The 15,561-nt window shown below is 42.8% G+C and overlaps 1 protein-coding gene across 1 annotated transcript in view; it reads left to right on the top strand.

Moving 5' to 3' along the window:
• Positions 1–15,561, top strand: part of LOC116073730 (sodium- and chloride-dependent transporter XTRP3A) — a 43,095-nt gene that overhangs the window by 2,910 nt on the left and 24,624 nt on the right. Inside the window, exons 2-3 of the mRNA XM_031345753.1 lie at positions 12,908–13,048; positions 14,519–14,610. Of these exons, the coding sequence (XP_031201613.1) occupies positions 12,908–13,048; positions 14,519–14,610 (233 nt within the window). The remainder of the gene's footprint in view (positions 1–12,907; positions 13,049–14,518; positions 14,611–15,561) is intronic.

The raw sequence follows: 15,561 nt of genomic DNA, 5'->3' as shown, positions 1-15,561 counted from the left end.
GCAAAATTACAGCTATGCAGTAGCAACGAAAATAATTTTATGGTTGGGGGGAGCACCATAACATGAAAAAATGTAGGAAGGTTGAGACTCACTGCTCCAGAGTCTAGAGGATACAGATATAACCAGGCAAGTCAACAAGAAGCTTGTTGATAAACTGCCAAAATACCTCGCAGAATCAAACAGATTCGGATCCTTTCTGAGGGGTTCTATGTGACTGCTCCCTTCAGCCAGCCCCGAACAAAGAAGGTCAGTTCTGAAGATTATGTCCCAGGTGTCACTCTTCTCTGCACAGCTCTACTTCCCACCCCAACCCCTGAACCAAAGACAAAACACAAAACCAAAATGAATGGTGAGGAATTTTACAAAATCCTCTTTTCAAAAAAGTCAGCAGACCAAAGTCTAAGGTGTTAATTCCTTCTGGGATGCAAATGTGCTGAATACCAGTGTGAGAAAACATATACCCACCAGCAGCTTCTATGAATGTGTGTGTGTGTGTTTGTATGTGTGTCTGTGCATGTGTACATGTGTGTGCACATGTGTATGTGTTATTCAAATGCATGTAAAATACATGGAAGAAAGAGCAGTTATGTGGTTGTAGAAAATATGGATTATGGGTTTCCACCTTCTTATTCTCTAGATGATGTAGGCGGCAATCAGAGGGATCTAACTCTTTAGAGGGCAATGTCATCCTCAAGAATTAGTGTTCTGTTCCTCTTCAAAACCCTCATTTCCCTCTGGAACAATTCTGCTAAACCTAATTGCTCAAAATGTTACATCTCGAATGGATTAGCCTCAGAGACCTAAGATCTGACATTTTAAAAACAGGTCTACTGAGACTGATACTGCCAGTCTACAGACCATATTATGGAAGAAAGGTCAGGGTTGTTCAAAAGTCCCCTTATACCTGCTGCTTGGGCTTGGCCTGCCATACCGAATCCCAAGTTATAGCATTTGCTTTCCATCCTGGTATAACTGTTCCCACTGCAGCTGGCTCCAGAATGCCACATACTCTCAGGGTGCAAGCCTGGAAAGAGGTGAGGACTGCTAACTGTGCAAGCTGCTCTGGAAGAGCCTGTACACCACTGGAGTCAGGTGCTGTGGTGACCATGGCTCAAACCAGCATCCAGCCTGGGGATGGTGCATACCAAAGTGTTCAAGAATGGACAGGAAATTACCCTACAATGTTCATTTAGGATGTGTGCATGTGTATTCAGGCTGTGTCCTGTGCTGTTTCTATAGTTCTAGGTAGAATAGAACCTAAGTGTCAGAGGTCAGGCATTAAACCTCTAGTTAGCACATATAATTTCCAAGCCCTACATTGTGGTCTGGGCCATAGAGGACTCTCAGCTGCCCTTGCCCGGGGTCTCCAGCATCAGTGACAACTTATTGCACTGGGTTTCTGGCACGTCAGTTAATCATGCCGTAGAGCATGTTCTACAGATGGTCAAGTCAGTCTTCACAGTACTCCTAGGGTTGGCCCTTTTTGTTACAGATGGGAAACATACCCAGAGAAGCATAGGTAATTTCAGGAGGAGTCACACCCCCTGCCTCCAAATGGGATTCATTCTTCAGGACTCTGTGGCTTCTGTATAAAGGCAAGGCTTCCTCTTGTGGTACTCTCAGATAGGGATTCAGATGGACATTGGAGGGAGTCTGGCCAAGAATTTGGGTATCTTCTGGATTCTTCTTTAAAGGTTCCAGGCCCCTTTTGTTCCAGCTTCTTTCCTTTTCTGCTCTTCTCTGAGTACACACTACAATGTCTGATGTCTATTCTGTGTACTACTCCTCATCCTCCCCTGGAAACCTCTTCTTCCCCAAACCAAAAGTCCCCATGTTGCCCTCCTAAGCACCTAGGCTCAGCCATCCCTCCTCTGTGGTGACAGGTCTCACCTATGATGGAGTGGATAAATGAAAAGGCTCAGAGTCCATGTATTGGTGGAAAAGCCTCCATTCACCTTCATGATAGAATCATGTAAAAAAAAAAATACATATGCATGCGTTTCCAGTGTCCTGCTTGTAGAAGTCCTGACTGAGTTGGTCTAGATTTGAACCTAGAGTGTTTTAAAACCTCTCTTTGTGATTCTTTGCAGCCTGTAATCACTGTCATATATTTTGTTCTAAGCAGTGAGGGTCATTCTATAAACATTCATTAAGTATCAGCCACAGGTAAGACATATTATAGGGGAGCTAGCTGAGATGAAGACTACACTAAGGCAAGAAGGGGCAAATGTATAAGCATCCTATGCACAGAGCAGGGGGAGCTGTTTACTGAAAAAGAGTGAAGACAGACTTGATGTACGGGAGAGTCTAGGAAGCCTCTAGCAATGACATCATTAAATGACCACATCAGATAGAGTTAAGGGTAAAAACTCCAAACAGAATAAACTGTGCAAAAGGCACAGAGAGCATACTTTTGAGGGAATGGCCAGAAACTCTGGGTGACTGTGATACATGAAGCAGAGACTAGGCAATGGTAGGAGAGGTGAGAGGAGGTGAAGAAGCAGTCAGTATGTCCTCAAGTGCCCTGGGTCACAACCTGAAGATCTTCACTTTTTACTCTTGCGGGCAAGGCCAGAGCTAAGCACGAGAGAGGTGTGGTCATCACTATGAAGCTCAGCAGGATGGTGACCAGGGATATACTGGGTAGTGTAAAGGGAGGGTGTTACCAGATAGCTCTAGAGAAAGGACTAGAAGAGAAATTCTGGAAGCTTTAGATCCAGGTGGTCAGGGAGAATAAGAAGGTTTTCAATTTTCTTCACCCGTGCTTCTGCTCTTTGTTTCTAAAACATGGACCCAATCCCACCCCCAGTGGGAACTTCTAGAATAAAGTGAGAGGGGGTGAAGAAAGAGAATGAAAGAGTAGGATGGGGTCATGCATTGAGCAGAACAGTGGATCTTCATGTGGTCCCCATCACAGCAAGCTGCAGGGTCATCTAGGATGTGCTTCTTAGATGAAGAAAGGGCATGCATGCCTCAGGAAGGAAATAAGCTTAATGGACATTTGCACACTTGCCTTGGTTTTTGTAGAGGACAAAGGTATGTAGTTGGAGGGAGACCAGGAATCTGGAAACATGAGTTGACTTTCTGTAAGTTACTAACTTTGAGTTCTCTCTCTCTCTCTCTCTCTCTCTCTCTCTCTCTCTCTCTCTCTCTCTCTCACACACACACACACACACACACACACACACATACACACACACACACACACAAAGAGATAGAACACAATGTAAGGACTTGGCCCTATGGATAAATGTCACACAGAAAAGAAGCTTCCAGTGAGATTCTTGGGTTCAACAGATAGGAAACTGCTGTGATAATTGTACAGATACGTAATTGCATGCTCCAGAATAACCTTCTGTATGAGTAGAAATTCTAGAAAACAAAGAAATGTATGAAGAATAAAATATAGAAGCAGAGTCTAGAGATGTAGCTTAGTAGTAAGACATTCACCTAATATGAGTGAGGCCCTGGGTTGAATTCTTAATACAAAACCAAACCAAACCAAACCAAAAAACCCACAAACAACAAAACCATAAGATTCTACTATACAAATAATAACTCTGTTCCTATTTTTATTTAAAAAATTAGAACCACATTGCCACGGAGCGGGATTTCTCGCGGGGTCCCTGTTCCGTGGGACAAGGGATTCTGGCCAGGTGGGCACGGGATTCGGCTTTGACAAACAGACTACACACGGGTGGTGTAAAATCTGAGTGTATTTCTTTAAAAATGACATGAGGCTTTTACAATCATTGCAAAAGAGAAATGAAAAATCTGGCAGCTCAACAGTTGAGGTACCTCTGAGGCTATCTGAAACATACTGGGTCTAAAGCAGCAGCTATCTCCTCTGAACTGGTGCTGCATCCCCCGGGCCCAAGCACTCTGGGCCTGGGGGAATGTGGGTGTATGAATCTGAGTCCTAGCCCATCTAAGTTCTAGTGCTAGTCCTACATGTGAGTCTAAGTCTTTCTTCTTCCAGTCCTAGTGCTAGACTGAAGTCATGTAGGCAAGCGACCCCCACACACCCAGGTCAGCAGGGTCTGGTAGCTAGGTGTGAAGCAGGAGGAAGAGGGTTGGAGCCCTCTCTGTTGAGGTATTCTTATGCTAATTCTCTGGTTCTTGCTGGAGGCAGGCAGAGGAGAATCTTGACCTAACACTTTCAGCTAATGTCTTAGAGTGAGAGAAACCTTTCAATTACTCTCTAGTACTTAAAACATTAAACTAGGATAGTTGGAAACATTGGTGAAGGTCAGAAAGCAATGTCCGAATTTTCTCTTGCTAGCTGTAAAAAAATGATATCTTGGTGAGTTCCTAGCACACTAGTACGAGGACATATCTGGGCCAACTCTGAGTTTGGGGTGCCAGGCAACAATGCGGAGGCAGGAGACTGACTTTCCTTGAAGTTTACGCCTCAGATACCGCCTTCACGCAAAGTGTGCGTGGCACCACATTTTTATATGTTATTTTATGTTTTGCTTTTAAAATTGACCTATCCTAAGAGGCCAGCAAAGTGGCTCAGTTTATAAAGGTTCTTGTTTCCAAACCTGACTTGAGTTCAGTTCCCAGAACCACATGAAGGAAAGAGAGAACCAGCTCCTGAACATTGCCCTCTGACCTTTGCATTTGACCTCTGTATACATGACTTGGCATATGTGAGTGCACCCCATCACACACAGACAGGCAGACAGATAGACACATGCAGACACAGACAGACAGACAGACAGACAGACAGACAGACACACACACACACATAGGCAGACACAGACAGATACACAAACACACATGTACACACACACAGACACAAACACATACAGAGACACACAGACACACACAGACAGACACACACACAGGCAGACACAGATAGACACACAAACACATGCACACACATACATACAGAGACACACACAGACAGACACACACAGACAGACAAACAAACACACATGCACATACACATACATAGCACCTAGCTAGGCAGGATGAATAAACAGCACTTAGGTAGCTGAGGCAGAGAAATTCTGAGTTCAAGACCAGTCTATGATATGTAGAAATCCTGTCTCAGAGGGAAAAAACAAAGGGAGGAGGAGGAAGAAGAAGAGGAGGAGGAGGAGAAAGAAAAGGAAGAAGAAGCAAAATAATAATAAGGAGAAAACTATTATAATCATTTTCAAAGCCATCTCATATTTTTAAAAAATATCTCAAAATCACTATAGCTCAAATAGCTCTATATCACTTCATTTAAAGAGGTAGCAACACATTTAACCATTTTCCAATTGTGGAACCTAATTGCTTCAAAGTTTGACACTTTTATTATTGTATAGTCACCATCTTTTAGTGGAAGAGTTGGATCCATTTTATAATCATTATCAGACTATATTTGCTATTATTTTAAATCATGTTTAATGCTATCTTCCTGTTCGTTGTATTTTGATCTCTTATAAAATATATTTGCTTTTTTCTCGCAAATGGTTGTAAGTTTTTAATTATAATTTTACTCTACTAATAGTTAATTCAAATTTTTGGGGGAAAATATGTATCTCCTCCATCAGTATCAAAACTTAAATGTTAACTTTGATATTACCCTAGGAAATTGAAAATTTTAACACATTGGCATTCCATTTTATGTTGTTATAACTGACTAGCACCAAGTGAGTAATTTATAAGGCATAGTCATGCATTTAGCTGATGAGTCTAAGGGCTGAACATCCTAAGAGGGTGATGCCTGTATAGGTCACTTTTCTCATTGCTATGACAATACCTGACAAAGGCAAGTTAAGGAAAGAAGATTTCATTTGGCTCACAACTTTAGGCTACAATCTGTCCTGGTAGAGGGAGTATGAAAGCTGCTGTTTTCCCTACTACCACCACCACTACCATATCTGTTTACATGTCTCTCTCTCTCACATACACACGCATGCACATAGACACTCACATAGACACACATGTACACAGACACATGCATACATACAGAGACACACATGCATACACATGTACTCACACATATACTCATACACAGAGACACAGAGACACACATGCACATGCTCATACAGACATACACACATGTTGGGAGAATGCATGTTCACATGTTATTTATACCTGTATGTAAAGGTCAGAGGTTACTACCGTGCCTCCCTTGATTGCTCTTCACCTTATTTTTTAATTTTTTTTATTTTGTTTTCTTTTGATTGTTGTTTTTTGTTTTCGTTTTTTGAGACAGGGTTTCTCTGTATAGCCCTAGCTGTCCTGGAACAGGACACTCTGTCTCACTCTGTAGACCAGGCTGGCCTTGAACTCAGAAATCTGCCTGCCTCTGCCTTCCAAATGCTGGGATTAAAGGCATGCACCACCACTGCCTGGCTCTTTTTTAATTTTTAAAAACATTTATTTTAACTTTATCTTGCGTGCCTCTGTACCACATACATGCCTGGTGCCCATGAAGGACAGAAGAGGATGTTGGATCCCCTGGAACAGGAGTTACAGATAGTTGTTAGCCACTATGTGTTCTTAACTTTCTAGCCACCTCTCCAGCCCCAGAAATATGATATTAATAGTAAAATCATTATTACATATATGAAATCCCAGATTATACTTTTAAAATGTGCAAGTAGAATGGGATAAGGAAAGGAGCAAGAAGTGCTCTGTGGTTTGAATGTGTCCCTCAAGTGCAATGTGTTGGAAACTCAAGTCCTTAATTCATATGGTAATGATGTGGGACTGGAACTATGAGGGCTGATTGGATCATGGGGCTCTGCAATAATGAATTAATGGAATATAGATGGACTGGCTTTGAAATAAAAGCAGGTTTTTCTAGTCAGAGTTGCTCTGTTTAAACATGTAAGGGTGTCATGTTATGATACAGCAGTATGCTTCACCAGATGCTGAGCAAACTGTACTCTGTTGGTTAAGCAGGTTAGCCTTCATTGTTAACCTGACTAGATTTAGAATCACTGTAGGAACACACCTCTGCATGTGTCAGTGAGGATGTTTCCAGAAAAAAATCCAAAAACTTGAAAAGCAAATATCTACTTAAATGTGGGCTAGTGTTCTGGACTGAATAAAAAAGGAGAAAGAGGGGTTGAGGAAATCATTTAGTCAGTGAAGCACTTGTCCTATAAATGTGAAGATCTGAGTTTCGATCCCCAACACCCATAGAAAAAGCTGAGTATGCCATCCATCTCAGCACTGAAAAGACTGAAACAGGAGACAGTAAATCCTTGAAGCTTGCTAGCCAGCAAGTCTGACAGAGTTGGTGAGCTCCAAGTTCAGTAAGAACAACAAAAAGAAAGGAAATGGGTTGGAGATATGACTCAGTGGTTAAGAGCACTTGTTGCTCATGCAGAGGACATGGGTTCAATTCCCAGCAACTCTATGATGGCTCACAACCATCTATAAAGGGATCCGATGCCCTCTTCTGGTGTATATGAAGACAGCTACAGTGTACTCATTTTGCTTATTTATTTATTACCGATTACTTATTTAAGAACACAATCCACAATTAAAGTTCTTTCTTTGGATTCCATGCTGCATCAACAAGTGATTCTTTCAGGAATAGAAAATACAAAGTCTGAGAGTATCTTTCCTTTAGAACCATGAACAGGTTGTAATCTCTTTTGCTCAAAATTCATTTTTTCTATTGTTTTCAGATGTTTAACTCTGTGAAGGAGAATTCTGCAGCTAATTTTATTAATTCTTAAGTATCCTATGCACTTAAAATATCAGAAACATATGTGATGTTCTGTAATCTCAATCACACTATCAGGAAATTGTCTTACAAATCTTATTAATGCACATGTTCCAGCTGTTGTGTCTGTAGTGTTCTTTCCCTCAGTTCTAGATAGAGTAAGGGCTCGAGCTTGTTGGACATGCCATGTCTGTTCTTACGATGTCTGCCTCTTGATTCTTTTTTTTCTTTTTTGGATATTTTCTTTATTTACATTTCAAATGCCATCCCCTTTCCCCGTTTTCCCCCTCCCAGAAACCCTCTATCCCATCCTCCTTCCCCTTGCTTCTATGAGGGTGTTCCTCCACCCAGCTACCCACTCCCACCTTCCTGCCCTTGATTCCCCTACACTGGGGCATCTATCGAGCCTTCATAGGACCAAGAACCTCTCCTCCTATTGATGACAAGGCCATCCTCTGCTACATATGCAGCTGGAGCCATGTGTATTCCTTTGTTGCTGGCTTAGTCCTTGGGAACTCTGGCGGGTCTGGTTGGTTGATATTATTGTTCTTCCTATAGGGTTGCAAGCCCATTCAACTCCTTCAGTCCTTTCTCTAACTCCTCTACTGGGGACCCCGCACTCAGTCCCATGGTTGGCTAAGAGCATCTGCCTCTGTATTTGTAAGGATCTGACAGGGCCTCTCAGGAGACAGCCATATCAGGCTCCTTTCAGCATACACTTCTTGGCATCCACAATAGTGTCTGGATTTGGTAACTGTATATGGGGTGAATCCCCTCATGGGACAGTCTCTGGATGGCATTTCCTTCAGTTCACCTCTTGACTCTTTTTTTTGTGAGTTTCTTAATCATTTCCACTGTGTTCTTCTTTTTGTTCTCACTGGGCTTTAAATTCAACCACCATACTTATTTTTATCTCTATTTTATTTTATTTTATTTTATTTTATTTGGGTGGTTGTTTTGTTTTGTTTTGAGACAAGGTTTCTCTGTGTAGCCCTGGCTGTCCTGGAGCTCACTCTGTAGACCAGGCTGGCCTTGAACTTATGGAGATTCATCAGCCTCTACTTCCTGAGAGCTGGAGTTGAAGGCATTTGCCACTACTATGTGGCTCCTTATTTATCTTTATGAAACCTGTTTTCTTCTGCACTGTTCTTCATCATTGCCTGATGATACCTAAAAAACATAAATCCTGCCTGTTTTCTTATCTTCTTCACAGCAAGTCTATTTCAGAGGATGACATTTGTTCTAACATGCTGGTCTTTTGTGTTGATGTACAGTGTCTTATCATAAGCTCAAAGAATCCCTCTGACTGCCTCTTCTGATGGATAGACTTTCTGTGTCTGATCCAATGGGCACACAGGAAAGTCAAAGGAGGTTAAAATAGTTTATGTGAATTTTTAGGCTGTTTATTTTGTTTGTGTAGAGATCAGAGGCCATCTTTTGAGACTCAGTTCTCTCTTTCCACCATGTGTGTCCAAGGACTCAAACTCAGGCCATCAGGCTTGATTACAAGCACCTTCACCCACTAAGCCATATTACTGGCCCCTATATGAATTTTTTAGATGCTCTGTTATTAGCAATATGAGTAACTTTCAAGACATTCCCATCATTATCCTCCAGAAATATCTTTATTATGTTCCCCTCTAAACAGAGCCATTAGTGTAGGGCCATTATCACCAACAACCTGTTGAGGACCTACTCCTCAACAGACCCTTTGTTAAGAGCTAAGGACAGTGGTGATCCAGATAAAGTCTACCTCTCTGTCCTCAGTGGGTGGCTTAGAAATCTGGGGAAAGCATAGCTGTAAACAGTTGCCTCGAGAGTAGGAACTGTGAGACCGAAGATGAAGACCCAACCTTAGTATTTGAAGAGGTGATTGGGGAAACATGGTATGTGTGAAGGGTCCAGCAAGACCTGAAAGATACTAACCTGCAGTCACCAGGTACTCCCTGGGCTCCAGCTTCCCAATGTCCTGCAGACCTAAGTACAAGGCAAAAGCTTCCTCAATAGTAAGGAGACAGATAAAAAGAGAAAATGGTACCTGCTTCATTTTCACATAGCTCATTACTTAAAAAGTAAGTCTTGCAGAGGAGGAGGCAGAGAGGGAAGCCAGATGTGCAGCAAATGGAAAAGGAAGGCAGAAGTGAAGGTGCTCAGAGCTCTGAGCCAGGGAGCAGTGACCACAGAGGAAAAGAGATCCTCAGAGACCAAGGAGGGAGCACAGATTGTATCTCAAGTGTAAGGACCACGAAAAGAGTGTTTGACCAGGTACAAGATTGAGGGATAAAGTACCATAGTCTCCGACAAAACCAGGGAGACACCTATAAACTGGGTACCAAAAGACCAGTGTGGAGATGTAGTTCTGCATGATACAATTCTGGTAGAGATCTATTGGCAGGTTTCAGGGAAGCAAGGAATAAGAATCATGTCACCTCCTCCCAGCTATCCTGTTACTAAGTGTTCCACTCACCCAAGCTAGCACAGAAGTACAGGTGGCAGGGATGTTGACAAAAAATGCTCATATGTGCTCCAGTTATCTGTTGTACATGACAAATCACTTGAAAATGATAGAATGTAGCACAGGCAGAGGAATTATAAAATATAACAAATGCACCAATCACTGTTTTAGGTAAAAATTATTGGCTCGTGTAAAATGACCACACAAAAGAACACAAATGTACTAGCTAACTGGTCTCAAAAGTCTCCAGGTCAGGTCCAATGCCTATAATGCAGCATTTGAGAGGCTGAGGCAGGAAAATGCCAGCCTAAGCTATATAGTGAAACCATGTTCTAAAACAAAAACATACAAAAAGTATCTCCTCAAAAATACTTTATTGTTAGAGTTGAGTTCAGCAGAGAAACCTAGCAGCCACCACATAAGCCATGTGTGAAGTCAACATTGCCAAGAAGGAAGAAGTGGACATCTTGTACCTCTGAAGGAGAACATAAGGTTTCTGCCAGAACCTCAGATGAGACACAGGCCACAAAATAACTCTCTGGTAAACTTCCAAAGTGTCAAATTCATCAAAAACAAACAAACAACAAACAAAGTAGGAGACCTTAAGACCAGATCTGAAGATCTGACTGTATGCTGGGTCCTATTCTGGGAAACTGGTACATTTTTAGGAAGTCTGTATAGTAAATGTCCTGGTTTTGTTAATTGCATTGGGAGTCAGAGAACTTTTCTTTTATGGAACTCAAGTGGAAGTACTGAGAAATAAAGTAGGGGAGTAAAGTGACTTATGACAACAATAGTCACTTCATACAGTGTGGGACTGAAATAGTTGCTCTACTTCATCTGGCCCTGCTCATGTGGCTACAGGCCCTACACATTTAGCACTTGAGGTAAGGACCCACAGTTCTCCAGCATGTAGTCTCTGATCCTGGAAGGACTATCATATATGTTGCCCACTGGCCATACTCCACAAGAATAAAAAACTGCAAGGCTTTGGAACACAAGTGGCTTAAACACACACACACACATACACACACACACACACACACACACACACACACACACACACACACACACACACTCCAGTGGACAAAGCTCTTTCCAAAGCCAGCCTAGAATCAGAGGGTTTGGAGAGAGAACTCCCCTCTTTGTAGGAGCACTAAAGAATAGTGACCATATTTAATTCACCAAGTATGTTCCTTGAAGGTTCTTTCCCTCTGATGCCAAAATCTTGTACATCAGAATTTTTAAATCCTAGAGGCATGGGAGTAGTTCATTTAGAAGAGGGTTAGTCAGAAGATGTATTTCAAGCCAATTGCAAAATATTTTTATATTAATATACAATACATTTCTCTTACCTCATTGTATAAATGTGCACTTTTCTAGTGAGTTCTAGTTTTTAATATCTCCCGATGAGGCCATTTGCCATTTGCAGATACTTTTCTGTTCATGTGTTGGAAACCTGATTCCCATTCAATAGTGTTCAGAGGTGGGATATTATTAGGGTCCTGGCCTATAGCATAGGTTGTAGTAATCACAGTGAAGTTTGTTATAAAAATTGAGTTCACATCTCACTACTGCCCCCTCCTGTGCTTGCCTTCACTAAGGAAGTATTCTCTCAAAGCCAGCCCTGTGCCTTGCTATGGTGCTTCCTCCAGAACTAAGAGCCAGTGCATTTCCATTCTTTATTAAAGACCCAATCTCATGTACTTGGAGATGAAACATGAGTACACTACAGTGTGTTATTTGGAATGTCTGTCAGTTTTGAGATTCCTCTATAAATGTCTCATATCACACTTTCTCAGGTGTGTGTTTTATATATATTTTCTCCAAGACTGAAGTTGGTCTTTTGTTCTTTTAAGTGTTGTTCAAGGGGGAAAAATGTAATATAGTTCAATTTATCAGCATTGCCTTCCAAACATGGTGCAGTTGCTTTTGTATTTAAAACATCTTTGCCTAACCTGGTTTCAAAGATTTCTCCTATTTAAATTTTAAGATCTACATAGTAAATATAGGCCTATGACCCATTTTCATACTTTTGTATAAAATTTGTAATGTGGAATGCACTTAATTTATCTGTACCTCAATTTTTCAATTGGTTTAATGTCTTTGTCAAAAGAATTACAGAGCTCATTTGCCTGAAATGTGTTATTGGGGGTTGGGAGGGTGATGGAAATGACTGCTGGGCAGTGTGAAAAAAGTCCCCATTCCCACTTGGCACCAGGTCTTGGATTTCCACCTGACCCCAAACAGTACTCAAGTAAGTCCTTTCACAGAGACAAGCTGACCATAGGACTCACTAGGCCTGCTGTGGTTACTGTTTGACATTTTGGACAAAAAAAAAAATGAAATTAGTTTATAACCTCTGAGGCTTGTATTATTACTTCTTACAGCTTGTGGGAACATAGCCTTTACTAAAATGAGTAAATATATTGATGGGTAGACAAATCAAGGAAGAGAAGGAAGAAAAGGACAGATGGACAGACAGATGAATGGATGGATGGATGGTTGGATGGATGGATGGATGGATAAATGAATCAATGGTCTGATAGATAGGTGGACTGATATATAGTGAGAGGAATCATAGAGAACTGGGTATATGGAAGGAGGAAGACACTTAGCAGAAGAGGGGAGGTTTAGTGGAAATCTCTGAGGGGAGATGGATGGGGTAGAGGGAGGACAGGATGGGAAAAGTCAGATGGTAGAAGCACAGTTGCATGGGTAGGGGCATGGTAAAGCCCATTTGTCCACACTGACCTTAATGCTCCTGTCCACAGGGAGTTTCCTGGTCCCCTACATCATCATGCTCATTGTGGAGGGGATGCCACTCTTGTACCTGGAGCTAGCCGTGGGGCAGCGCATGCGGCAGGGCAGCATTGGTGCCTGGAGGACCATCAGCCCCTACCTCAGTGGTGTTGGTATGTGGGATATTTTTCAGTTTCTGGCAGATTTGTGTTCCTGGACATCACAGGTGTGCTGGTTGCTGTTCATGAGCAGGACCTGTGACGGGGTGGACTGACAGCTCAGGGAGGGCTGCCATGGAACTTAGGCAGAGAGGGCCCTGGATTCTGACTCCTAAGTATAGCCCCTTGGGGAACTCCCACCTCAGGGCATCTCCTCTCTGGACCTTTAGCTTAAGATTCTGTGAATGGTTGGGTATAGCTTCCTGACACAGAAACATTTATTAAATCCCAGACACCTACCATCTGGAAATATAAACAACTGTCTCCTGCTTAATGTGTCTGGTACTAACATGGCAGTGTGTAAGCCCATTTCATCTTAACCACACCATGTAGGAGCTGTGAGGCACCATAAGTGATGCCTGTGTCCAGAAGCCAAGGCATATATGCATACCGGGTGTGCACTCTTCCAGAATGACCTTCAGTCACTGTTCCCTGGCACCTCCAGGATGTGGCTCTTCATAAAAGTACAGGTCCCAGGGCCATCAGTGTCCATAAATGATCTGTGAACCTTCATGCCTCAGAAAGGGGATCAGGGAGGAAGGCTAATGGTTCAGGAATGTAGAGGAGTCAATTTGATGTGACCTGGTGCAGCTTTAGAAGAAATATGTCAGGGGCATTAGGAGTCATCTTCAAACTGCCTCCTCACTGTGAAGAGCTATGAAGGCCACCAGAAAGCATGCTGAGGTAGCACAGTATGCTGCACATTTGAAAAGCAGTGAAGGCTGCCTGGCCTCTTGGACACTAACCCCCACTTCCTGGCCAGAACTCCCAGTGGGGTGGAGAGAGCTGCTATGTAGTGACTTTGATACTGGTATAGTCCAGCAGACCCAAGGTCAACAACTCCATCCAGGTTATAGGTGGGATGGCAAAGACTGGGGATGATACTCTGAGGGCCAGTGTGAGTCCACTTTATAGTAACCTGATAGCAAACTCTCCCTTTCTTCACAGTGCCTCTGTTGGGACCCTCACAGGTCAGACCAGGAAGGAACACAGGGCTTGTCCCATCCACACCTCACACTCTTGCTACATGGATGGGTTGGGTGCAGTGACTCAGCCTCCAAAAGGAGCAAGTATCATATTAGGCATATGGTTGGCACTTCTCCATACTAGGTAGCTTTCGACAAGCTCTGACCTTCAATTTACTCTTCGAAACAAGGGCGATATTGTTGTGAGTACTAAAGGCACACAAATTACTGAGCCCAGGACCTGACACTTACATATCAAAAAGCTGTCGTTAGTCTCTCATCTCAGATGATCGCAGATTATTAGACTTCTTCTTCTCAGAAGAAGTCATAGATAGGTATGATGTCAGGTCTAATGAAACCTGAAGGAAAAGCGATCCTCTCTTGGGAGTTCTGTCCTTCAAGTGCCACTGGCTAAGTCACAGACATCTGATCTTCAGCTTGGCCCTTTGCTTGCTCACAGGTGTCGCCAGTGTGGTGGTCTCCTTCTTCCTCTCCATGTACTACAATGTCATCAATGCCTGGGGCTTCTGGTACCTCTTCCACTCCTTCCAGGTGAGCTTTGTCTAGAGCATAATAAAAAAGGCCAGAAGATTCAAGGGAGTTGGTTGAGGATAAAAATACCAGCCCGTAGGAGCCCTCTCAGTGAGGGTAGAGGGTGAGGGAAGTCACACAGCTGGAACCAAATGGGGACATCAGAACCTGGGTCTACTACTTGTCACAATGTAAGGACCTGCTATACAAGTGTGTGTATGTGCACAGTTCTCCAGAGCAGCTCCACAGCTCTCACTGGAATATCTACAGGAAGTATCCTGAAAACATTGCAAGCCATCTCGTGACAGACTCAGGAGAGAATCTGTGGCAAGGACTTATGGGGATGATGTTACCGTTCTAGTAAGTCTGAAGTGGTTACTCATCCCCCTGTCCTGTCTTCATCTCACTCCTCACTTCTCTCTCTCTCTCTCTCTCTCTCTCTCTCTCTCTCTCTCTCTCTCTCTCTCTCTCTCTGTGTGTGTGTGTGTGTGTGTGTGTGTGTGTGTGTGTTTTGTTTTGTTTCTGAGACAGGGTTTCCTCTTTGTAGCACTGGCTGTCCTGGAACTTATTCTGTAGACCAAGCTGGCATCGAACTCACAGAGATCTGCTTGCCCCTGCCTCCTAAGTGCTGCAATTAAAGGTGTGAGCCACCACTGCCTGGCCTATAGGAGCTAATTTCAATGACAAACATTTTAAACAGCGCATTATCCAAATTCTTATCACTGATACTCTGGAAGGGCCTAGGCATTGTAGGAAATAACTAGAAGAACCACAGCTCTACACTGAGAGCTGGCCTTTGTACAGAGATAAGAGATCTTCCTCTCCACCATTCACATTCCACTCTCCCCATCAACAACCTTTCACTCTCAGAGACCCTAATTCTGCTGCCTTCACTCTCCTTCTTTTTTTATTAGGTATTTTCTTTATTTACATGTAAATTTCTCCCTTCCCAGTTTCCCCTCTAAAAAACAA

Source organism: Mastomys coucha, unplaced genomic scaffold, assembly GCF_008632895.1.
Source record: "Mastomys coucha isolate ucsf_1 unplaced genomic scaffold, UCSF_Mcou_1 pScaffold23, whole genome shotgun sequence".
Taxonomy (NCBI): domain Eukaryota; kingdom Metazoa; phylum Chordata; class Mammalia; order Rodentia; family Muridae; genus Mastomys; species Mastomys coucha.
Note: the sequence above shows the minus strand (reverse complement) of the source record. Positions and strands in the feature narration are given on the sequence as shown.